General features: G+C 36.6%; 1 protein-coding gene across 1 annotated transcript in view; it reads right to left on the bottom strand.

Moving 5' to 3' along the window:
• Positions 1-1,153: 1,153 nt before the first annotated feature.
• The window catches only part of LOC309642898 (uncharacterized protein), a gene marked incomplete at its 5' end in the record, with an annotated part of 184,267 nt that continues 173,252 nt past the window's right edge, over positions 1,154-12,168 (bottom strand). Inside the window, one exon of the mRNA XM_082424962.1 lies at positions 1,154-4,722. Within this exon, the coding sequence (XP_082281088.1) occupies positions 4,716-4,722 (7 nt within the window). The 3' untranslated portion in view covers positions 1,154-4,715. The remainder of the gene's footprint in view (positions 4,723-12,168) is intronic.

Here is a 12,168-nt window from a genome sequence, read left to right as displayed (position 1 = left end):
TTTTAAAGCAGTCAGTGATCTTTATTGCCCCAAAATGCCCTTCATGAGGAATTTAATTTTTTTTTTTCCTTCCAGCCTTACTGAGATATAACTGACATTCAGCACTATATAAGATGTACAACATAATGATTTAACTTACATCCATCATGACATGATTATCACAGTAAGTTTACAGAACCTCCATTTTCTCATACAGACACAAAATTAAAGAAATAGAAAAAAATTTTTTTCTTGGGATGAGAACTCAGGATTTACTCTCTTAACTTCCATATATTACACACAGCAGTGTTAATTATATTCATCATGTTGTACATTACATTCCTAGTACTTATTTATCTTATAACTGTACTTTTTGACCACCTTCAACCAACTCTCCCTCCCCCAACCTCCGCCTACCCACCCACAGCCTGCTGCCCCCCCCCCCGGGAAATCTGATCTCTTTTTCTATAAGTATACTTGACCTATAAGGATAATACAGTTCTTTAGGAAACGAAGCTAATCAAGCACTGCCACACATATCAAGAGAGAAGGGCTCATTCCAAACACACACACACACACACACACACACACACACACACACACACCCCCTACCATCGTGATGACATGTAAACAGAAACACCATGGTTTTCCAAGAGATGTTACACACCATGAATCTAAAATATTTAACAACTTTGAAATTGGTTTCAAAACCTATAGTTTAAAACATTAATAATTAATAATTGGCTTATGGCTTATGATTCAATAATGTTATCATGTTCTGGAATATCATTAAAATGTTGTTCTTACTATTTAAGTTCCTATAGTTGAACATTTTATTCTTGCTCTTTAAGAGTGTAAATGTTGGGGCTTCCCTGGTGGCGCAGTGGTTGAGAATCTGCCTGCCAATCCAGGGGACACGGGTTCGAGCCCTGGTCTGGGAAGATCCCACATGCCGCGGAGCAACTGGGCCCGTGAGCCACAACTACTGAGCCTGCGCGTCTGGAGCCTGTGGTCCGCAACAAGAGAGGCCGCGATAGTGAGAGGCCCGCGCGCCACGATGAAGAGTGGCCCCCGCTTGCCGCAACTAGAGAAAGCCCTCGCACAGAAACGAAGACCCAACACAGCCATAAATAAACAAACAAATAAATAAATAAATAAAATTTTAAAAAAAACATTATATATACATATACACATATTTATTTACTTATATATTATGCAAATGTGGAATATATTTATATATTGCATACTTATATTTTATATTATAAAAACATTCTTGTGTGCTAGGGATAAACAGGTTTGATTATAGTAAGATACAAGAGCAGCTATTTTTCCTTAAGTGTTTTTTAATTGTAACAGATTGCTTTCCTATAAACCAACAGAATAAGAGGCATTAACTTGGTATAAATATATTCTGAAGAATTTTAGGCTAATGTGCCGTTTTTATAAAAAGAAAGACAAAATACATGTGTTTAGAGTTTTCTAAACAGTCTAGAAAGAATGAGAATTTCTAAAAAGTCTAAACATGAAATAGAATTTTTTAAATGTTTATATAGCTTTCTATTTTTGGGGGGTGTATTTTCTGGTATTTCTAGGACAAATTATATTACTTGTACTCTTAAAACACAATAAAGTACATTCTCTAAAAGATTAACATAAAACAAAATGGCAGACTGAAAAACAAGGATATAAAGGTTTTAAATAAATGAATTTTAACTCCACCATCATGTGTCCACTTTGTATATCCAGCAGAAAAGCATAAACATAGCATGTTGTGGCAGCTAATTTGTCTTTGGAGAAGTCATTGCTGTAGAGAAGTGAATTTCACTTTATAACACTATGGCATTTTCACAAAATGGCAAGGTTTTTTGTTTCTGCTTTTATTTTTTACTTATGTACTGCACATGATGCCTTTTAATATTTCTGCCTAAAATGTCAACCACAGCACTGCAAATATTGTTCAGTGTCTCTTCAAAGGTGAAGTCACATCACTTCTGTACAGCTGTGGGTTTAAGAGAAGGTTTATAGCAATTTTATCAAGAATTTCTACAAACAAAGTTTAAAATTTCCTATTTCTTCAATCACATATTCTACCAATATCATGATATTGGTTCTCTTTTCGATATATCACACAATAAAATGTCTGGTTTGGATTTTTTGTTTGCTTGCATTTTCAGCTTAACAATATTTAGTATGTGAATTTAGAAACTGAATATTCAAGGACATCTAGCACTGTAATACTTTAAAAGTACGCTTTGAAAATGAAAATTTATGGCCCAAACATTCAATAACAAATTAAAACACAATTATGTTTTAAAAAGTAAGAATTAGATTGAAAGAAAAAGAAAGGGCCACTATTGATGAAAATGTATTTACAGAAGGAATTAAAGTGAGAGCCAATTAACTTCCAGGTCATTTAATTATGTTTTTACATTTGATTTGGTCTTACAAGTTTAAGTTGATGCACAGTGTAGACCCCAGGGCTGCCATTTACAAAGTAAAGTGAAAGAACTTGAAAAGAAGATATGTACAGTTCATATATTTATTTTGACTTTGGTTTAAACTTGAAGAAAAATATTAGCTTCCAGAACTAAACATTTTAAAAATTATAATTTAGCGACACAGTATTATTATAGCATATAGCAGAAACTTAACACCATTAAGTTTCTAATTTTAGCCATAAAAATACAAGCTATTTCTGAGCTTCGAATTTTAACTTGAAAAGTTAATTATTCACTATTGGATTTCATCAATCTAAGATGTCACTGATTATGAGACACACCATTTTAATGTAACATAAAGCAAGAAAAAACTGTCAAATGATGACAGTACATTATCACATAAATTTTCAAATGTATTCTTTTTAAAAATATTTATTTTGACTCCTTTATACATAGACTTTTCATCATATATAACCCTTAGACATACTAAAACAGGAAGATACAAGTGAAAGAAACTGGCTAAGGTATTCTTAAAACTTCTGCACATTCAGAGACTTCCTCTTCAGTATCATCAATGCCTGAGGTTGAGTCATCAATGCGTTTTCACACCCAAGATCAACCTCTGTGCCATCAAGATGGTAGTTGATGCAGCATTTCTTAAGGTGCTCCACACTGTCTCCAGGATTTTCTCCTAACCCACTGTCACCCCTTCCGCAAATTCTTCACTCAAAGGATCTTTAAATAGTTTGTTGACTAAAAATTTGAGGCATAGCAGTCATGTCATCTAAAATAACAACCACGGGTGTAAATGCAGGCAATGACAATTACATCATGGCTGATGCCTGGCCAACAGCAAAGACTTCATCAATGGTAAGATGCACCCCAATTTCAGAGACTTTAAAATGTGTAAGACACTCTGTCGCTTAGAACTGAGGAAATACGATATTCATATTCGTTCCCTGTTAATCTGCAGTTAGAAATTGGAGTCTTCATACATTTTCTATCCTATAATTATAAAATCTAAGCTAATTTTTGTGCTCTCCGCTAAGTATTTAATAAGATTGAATACATAACACTTTTTAAATATCCAAGTCTGAGCTTTCACAAGCAACTAAAATATACATATATTAGGTTTCAACAAAATGCTTTTATTACAACAATACATATAAACATCACTGCCTTTAAGTTTTATGTGAAATGACATAGTACAAACATATGTTTTTGTTTAGAATCTTGGACACCTTGTGAATTCGGTACGGCACTTTAGCAAAAACAGATGTACTTGCTACTACTGTTCATGTACAGTAATGAACTCCAAATACGTGTGCTGTTTTATGAGTCTAGTTTGCTGTAGGATCCTAGAAATTTGCTGTATATAGTAATAAAGTATAAAGAACTTAATTATTTTGCTAAATGTAAGAAAGGCATTTCTGCTTCCTTTACTTCATGTTAATAACAATTAATTGATAAATTACAATGTCTGAAACTTAACTACACTGCTTACATGGTAAATTTCCTTGAAACAGGAAAGTGCAAAAGGCAGGAGGGAAGGAATCTGGTGTCGGATAGGTGGAATCCTGGGTCTGCCACACACCCACTGGGTGAGCTCAGACAGCTTTCTTAGGTTGAGGATAATAACTCGGGAAACAGAAGAGAACACTTCACTGGTTTGCCGTAGGACTTACGAAGAGGAGATCAAGTGTGTAAATCTCATAGACTATACCTGATACATGGCAGGGATTCAGAAATGTTACCTTTTATTTTTCTGAAATAGTTGATTTACATTTTTTTTTAAGTATTTGTTTATTTATTTACTTATGGCTGTGTTGGGTCTTCGTTTCTGTGCGAGGGCTTTCTCCAGTTGCGGCAAGTGGGGACCACTCTTCATCGCGGTGCGCGGGCCTCTCACTGTCGCGGCCTCTCTTGTTGCGGAGCACAGGCTCCAGACGCGCAGGCTCAGTAGTTGTGGCTCACGGGCCTAGTTGCTCCGCGGCACGTGGGATCTTCCCAGACTAGGGCTCGAACTCGTGTCCCCTGCATTGGCAGGCGGATTCTCAACCACTGCACCACCAGGGAAGCCCTACAATACATTTTTAATAAAATAAATTTCCGCCTGACACAAACTCATTTGGAAATCCGGAATTTCAGCCTCCATTTAAAGCTCCTGAGCTTCTCAAGGGTCATCCAGGTTCTTCCAGCAACTTCTCTATTGTTTCCACCACTTGAAATAATCTATTAATTGCCTTAAGGATAATTTTCTAATTATTGTCTGGGGCGGGGGTGTGGTAAAATCTGATATCAGCATCTGAACAATCAAAAGAGTAAAAAAAAATTTTTTTAACCAATAAAATAAAGGAAGATAGATTTATATTAGATAAATATTTACCACAGAGATTCTCTACACAGGACCTCAGTTCTAAGTTTCTACTCAGAGAGAACTGAAGACAGTATCCAACCCTTCACAACACAGCTAAAAACAGAGGTACAAACTTGGAGTCCAGGAGACTGGTTAATTATCAGTTTGCATGATGGTTTTGGCTTTTAAAAATTATTAATTAGCTTCAATATCTTAATATCAAGAGATTTCTCATAGAAATTCTAGCTTTTCTGGAATAATCACTACATCTGGCCACACTGAGTACAACTTATTCATTTATATTACTTCTTTGACTCTGTAATCATGTGAGGTTAACACCGAGACAAGCTCTCTCCAGAAAAGCCTTTTCAGATGAAAACCAATTGCAAGTCACACACCATAGCACAAAATATACTTAGGTCTGTGTCTTTATTGGTCTTATGTTATTCTTTTATTTTTTACATGCATTACCCTTTTCAAACTACAACACCTAGAGCTCTTTCTCTAAAATTCTAAAGTCAACCATGAGATTATAATGTCCCTGACAGCAGAGACAGGAGCTCCCATGGAGCTCTGTGTAGTGTTTCACCAGAAGTGCAGGTAACCACAGGTGATTCTTCCTGGGATCCAAGAGCCCTCATGCTGAATCCTAAGCCTTCCTTTCCTGGAGGACCTTTCTACAAACAGTATCTACTTATTGCCCACCAGTTTCAAGACCATGAAGCCAGAAACTAGAGTGGTATAAGGTTTCGCAGCTCAATCAAAGTCCAAGGGATTAAACGACATTTTAAAGTCCATAGACAAGCCAAGAACCACTGTGAATCTCATTAAAAAAAACTAAAACCCACCCAATAGACCCTGACATCTTCAATGATATGTATCAAGGTGCATTCCAATGTGGATCTTCTCCTACATCTGTTTACTAATAAACTTATTTTCCTGATAAAAATCAACCACAGTTTACCATTTATCTTTATAGTGCTATCTTTATAATTACATACAGTTTTCATAATTACTACACACTTTTCTGAGTTATATGTTATAACATCATATCAAAATCATGAATCAATATACGTGTATCATATAAGACCTTAGAAGAGACCTGGGGAAATTTTTATTTGAAATTAAAATACAAAATAGCTTCTAAGTTGATTCTCTCAGGAGGAATATTTCTAACTTTTCAGTTTTGTCTTTCTTCCATCATTAAGTGGGACCTGAGTTCAAAATTCTTAGAGAAGAGGGTAGGAAATAAAGAGAAAAAAATGGTAAGAATAGAAATTATAAAAATTTCCAGTTATAAATCAATTTAAAGCAAGAAGCTTTAAGAAAACTTAGATAAGGAGGCCATATTTCATTGTAAAATATCCTCTTAGAACTGAAATTATAAAAATTCTCTAGTTATAAATAAATTTAAGGCAAGAAACATTTAAAAACCATTCAGGTATGAAAGTTAAATTGTATTTTGCACTGGAAGACCATAAGGCTTTGAATGGTTTTCCAGAATAGTTAATTCTAAATCTTCAGTACTGTAACATGACCTATAGGGTAACACCAGTTTTGCCCAGTGGGCAGCGGAATAACTAATTGCATATTTTCATGAGGTTAAGTGCCACGAAAGAAAGATAAAAAGGAAGGAAGGAAGGAAGAGGGAGGGAGGAAAGGGAAAAGAAAAGGAAAAGAAAAGAAAAGAAAAACAACAAAGGACCTGCCCTACCTAGAAGAGATTTAGGAATCTAATACCTTGGGAATTTTCCTGCTGCTTCTGTAAAGATCAGGTGACCCATAAGCAAATACCTTTCCAATACTTTTCTCTCTCTTGCAGTGTCTACCACAGAGCAAAGCAAGTAATACTTGCTTATTTTGACATCAACCTTCTTCCTCTTACAATCACTATTCAGTAGCTCTTAGAGGAAACTCTCAGCAGTGCAGCTCACCTGGTTTTGTCCCCAAAAAGTTGACCAAAACTGTGGCTACAGTTGTCAGTCACAGCCCACCTGGTTCAGAACCCTCTTTGGGACATTCCCAGGGGCAGCCTCTCTTTCCAGATATTGAAAGAGAAACAACTGAGAGTGAATGAAGCTACACTATGAAATGAGAATGATATACTATTTGCTCTACAGTTAACCATAAACATAGGCAATACAGAGGTCATCTGATATTTTAAGCCTCTAAATCACTTCTCTCTGGGGGAAACCTGAAGCCAGACGTGGCTCAACGCACCATCTATTTTTCTGGCCTCATGTAAAGAACAGGTTCCATTTCACACACTCTGTTCTGGGACAGCCAGGGACTTGTGCTAAGGGATATAACACAAATGGCAAAGTTTCTCAGTTCTGCCACTGTTCAAAATTCATATTTCAAGTAAAAGTTCCCATCAGGAATGTTCCCAGGATGATGATTTTACTTTTCTCTGATGCTCCAGGATACACCTGCTGCCGTTCACTGAAAGCCCAGAAGGGGCTCTTCTCTCTATTTGCAGTAGATCAGTGAGTGCCACTGTCTTTCTCCACAAACTTCCTACTATCTCTCTCTCTATAATAAATATATACATATTTTCACTATAATTTAGCCCCAAAACTCCAAAAGAATAATATATCATGTGACTGGATATATAATAAGATATAGAAATATGAATGCAATAGAAATCAAACTATAAAAACATTCTGACAGTTCTTCAATAAGCTTTATAATGTTTATGGAATTACTGTAGGACCAAGCAATTCCACTCCTAGGAACATAACCTAAAGAACTGGAAACAGGAATTCCCTGGCAGTCCAGTGGTTAGGACACAGAGCTTTCACTGCCGGAACCTGGGTTCAATCCCTGGTTGGGGAACTGAGATCCCGCAAGCCACAAGGCACAGCCAAAAAAAAAAAAAAAAAGAACTGGAAACAGACGTTCAAACAAAAACCTGTACACAAATGTTCACTGCAGCTCTATTCACAATAGCCAAAAAATACAAACAACCCAAATGTCCATCCACAGATGACTGGATAGACAATATGTGGAATTCCATACAATGGAATATTATTCAACTAAAAAAAGGAATAAAGTACTGATACATGTGACAACATGGATAAACATTTAAAATATGCCCAGTGAAAGAGGCCAGACACAAAAGGACATGTATTATATGAACCACTCATATAAAACATACAGAATAGGCATAAAGCCATAGACAAAGAAAGCAGATCAGTGGCTGTCAGGAGCTGGGGACAGAGGGAATACAGAGCGACAGCTTAATGTGTGTGGGGTTTCCATTTGGGGTGATGAAAAAGTTCTGGAACTAGATACTGGTGACGGTCGCACAACATTGTGAGTGGAGTGAATGCCACGGAATCCCCCTTTTAAATGGCTGCAGTGGTAAGTTTTATGCTATGAGTATTTTACTGCAGCAAAAAAAAAAAAAAAAAAAAAAGGCAAGCAAACAAACATAACAAGTCGGAGTGACCAATTGTCCACGATCCAGATGTAAACAATGCACAAATTGTCCCTGAGTGGATTTCGATGAAAGGCTCAGAATTAAAGGGCCTGACTACGCACTTTGACATCAAATAGGGTGGTCTTTCTAAAACCGCTTTAGATGCCAGACTTTAAATTCAGAATGTTTCATGTGGCGGTGTTGCTCAATACAATAATGGAATGGCAACTGGAATTCTACTTGGGAGGTGAAAGGTTAGGCGATGGCTCCTTGTTTTCTTCACACCTCAATCCTAAAAACGTGAAAACTAGAACACAAATTAGGATATAAGGGGGCTATATTGTTAGAGGCAAAATGACATTAGAGATGTTGACTAGAAGAGAAGAACTACAGCGAGGGGGGCTCTCAGGCCTTTCCCTCCCTTCAGCAAACACACAGCAAGCACCGCCCTGCATCTCGCCTATCACACTACTGCTTTGAAAATATGAATTCAGTATCTTTGGTAGAAAGTAATGTCTTAAAACCCATAAGCATCATAGGTATCATCTGGTTCAGTTACATTTCAGACATTACAAAAGGGGAGGTTTCAGCTCAATGTCACATAGATAAACTCACTGAACATGTTTATATTTTCATATAAATTGTCTTAAATGTCTTCAATGTAAATATCTTTGACTCTCATGCTCCTTCCACCCCACTACCTCTTGCTGCCGTTACACCGGAGCCAAGAAGAAAATCCACAAAGTGTTGTTCTTTCTTCCATATCACCCTGTTCCCTCATCCTAAATTGTTAAGTAAAATACAGGGTGGGAGGATTTTTACAGCACAAACACAAGCGTGAAATATACACTACCAGGTTAATATAATACGAATGTTAATAATCCAAATCCTGGGCTTCCCTGGTGGCGCAGTGGTTGAGAATTTGCCCGCCAATGCGGGGGACACGGGTTCAAGCCCTGGTCTGGGAAGATCCCACATGCCGCGGAGCAACTAGGCCCGTGAGCCACAACTACTGAGCCTGCGCGTCTGGAGCCTGTGCTCCGCAACAAGAGAGGCCGCGGTGGTGAGAGGCCCGTGCACCGCCATGAAGAGTGGCACCCAGTCTCCGCAACTGGAGAAAGCCCTCGCACAGAAACGAAGACCCAACACGGCCATGAATAAATAAATAAATAATTAAAAAAAAAAAAATAATCCAAATCCTATCTGACATGAACCATCAGAAGTTAACATTACACAAAGATATCCTGAACTATCTCTGCCCATTTTTTATGATTGTAAGGCAGTATTTTCCACTAATCTGTTCCTAAATCAAAATTTCACTAGAGATAGACTAAATATGTAATTTTCTAAAACAAGTCAAAAGATACTTTTTTTAAAAGATCATTATGTTTGGAAGACAAATTTCTAATTTTCTTATTAAAGAGGTAGGAAATCAACATGGCACATTAATTTTACCATCACAAAACAAGCTATTCTGATTTATAAAGAGAAAGGAGAGCACATCATATTAAAATTAGACATAAAAATTCTGATTCAAGGAGATGATGAACTATAATTATATCCCTCAAATTTTGATTTTCTTCATAGGTAATAAGCAGTACCAAAACTAATCTCATACTAGCAATGCTTTTTTTTTTTAATATATCTTTCTTAACCATATTTGCTTATTTATTTATTTATTTTAATTTTATGGCTGTGTCGGGTCTTCGTTTCTGTGCAAGGGCTTTCTCTAGTTGCGGCAAGTGGAGGCCACTCTTCATCGCAGTGCGCGGGCCTCTCACTGTCGCGGCCTCTCTTGTTGCGGAGCACAAGCTCCAGACGCGCAGGCTGTGGCTCACGGGCCTAGTTGCTCCGCAACATGTGGGATCTTCCCAGACCAGGGCTCGAACCCGTGTCCCCTGCATTGGCAGGCAGATTCTCAACCACTGCGCCACCAGGGAAGCCCACTAGCAATGCTTTTAACGCTAATGACTACAACAGCTACTCCATGCTGTATGCCTACTTTCGGCCAAGAGTTTTACCAAACACTTGACATATACTATTTCTATCCTCACATTAAACCTCTAGGTAAGCGAAGTATCCCCATTTTATGCACTAGGAAACAAGGAAAATTTAAGTAATTTGACTAACTTTAAATAGCTATTAAATGGTGGGACACAGATTCATACTCAAGTGTATATGATTCTGTTCTCTGTTCTCACCAGTTCACCATGAAGAGTATCTTACTAGGACCATAATAAGCCCATGATCATAATATTTTTAGGAGAACCTCCACTTTAAAGATTACAGAAAAGCTTTAAAGGTAGAAGATAAAAGGCACATGTTGACACATTAGTTTAATTCATCTACATTAGTATATCTACTTTCTAAAGAGAAAACTACAATTGGCATTTTTATAAATTACATTAAGTATTGTAACATAATGCCTAAAGTTTACCCCAAAAGACCTTTCATAGAGATAAGGGATTAGTGTTAAAAGCATTTTCACCAGGTAAACTACTGAGAGAAAACTTATTAATTTAAGCAATTAAAATATTTTGTAATTTTTATACTTCAATAGTATGGAGGACCTTCATTTTTAGAGCTTTGTTCTAGAGATACCCTAAAATAACAAAATTCTGTGAAAGACAGTGAAAACTTCTCAAGCACGAATGTGCTGAAGCAAGTTGCTAGCACCTATTTCAAGCACACTCACATAACTGAATTTATCAAAAGACTTATTAGCAACTTTTTTTTAAAAAAGGCAGGAATCCTGGAACCTATCATTACTATTCTAATTTCATAAATGCTCTCTAAATTTTTTTCTTATTTTAAGACATAAAGAACCGATGAGGAGAAGGAGCCCTGCTTAATGGGTGAGAACAGGGAACTTCGAATATCTGAAACCAAGCTGTTTCCTGTGCTTCTCTCTTTGTCCAAAACAACAGATTGAGTGAAATAACCCCACATGTATAGTAGGAGGCAATCCATTAAATTTCTGATAAACATCTCTGCAGCGGCAGTGGGGTGGGAATCCATAAAATCATAACTGCAGTTGCTTTTGCTTTTAAAAAGAAACTTTGAAGTTATTCATAAATATTTACTTGAATACATGATTCACTTAATTACCTATAATTACACACAAGATCTTTTTCATTAATAATCAGACCATAATCGTTCAACTTCCGTATGTATCTTTAATGTTCCTTCTATGTTAAAGTGAACTAGATTGAAAAACAGTGAAACCATCATTGAAGATAACATGATAATGCTCCAGAGAGACTTTTCATTTCTGTAAAATGCCAAGGTAAAGTATCTAGTGATGAAATCACTGCATGTAAAGACTAAATAAGCCAGTATCATGAAAATAACAAAGAGAAATTACACAATGTTCCCGGATAAATTATCTAGAGATGAAGCTTTGTGTCAGGAATTTGCTTGGTTTGCTACAATTATTGCTTAATTTTTCACTAAGTACCCACAAAATGCTGACAGTAAATATGACATAATATCGTAGAGCCTATATTCTAAGGCAATGTATATTTCATAGGCTACATACATGCAACTTGCAAAATTATTGTACACAAACATCATATCAGGGGTTATTAAATTCAGTTTCTGATGTGTGCCTGTATTTGTATTTCTGATTTATCAAGTAGACTGTGTACCAAGGGGGGAAGTAATTGCTAATTGGATGCTTAAGAGATGTGGGTTTCTGCAAGAAGTTTTTAAGTTCCTCATTGTAGTTACGTCACAATCGTTAACAACGGGTAGCACTGAAGGGAAAGTGAAGAGCGGAATAAAAGTTCATCCTTTTCACAAGTTCACCGGGTGCTACACTGCTCAGATACCAGAAATCCCCAGCTGACTCCCTAAAATATTATCCCTTAGCCTTAAAACTCATAAAACATTCACTGAATTCCAGGAGGGAAAACAAACAAACAAAAATAAACATTTGAGAGCTGTGTGTAGAGATCTTTAAAGTTCAGGGCCAC

Source organism: Balaenoptera physalus (genome assembly GCF_965194825.1).
Source record: "Balaenoptera physalus genome assembly, chromosome: 14".
In the NCBI taxonomy this organism is placed as follows: Eukaryota; Metazoa; Chordata; class Mammalia; order Artiodactyla; family Balaenopteridae; genus Balaenoptera; species Balaenoptera physalus.
Note: the sequence above shows the minus strand (reverse complement) of the source record. Positions and strands in the feature narration are given on the sequence as shown.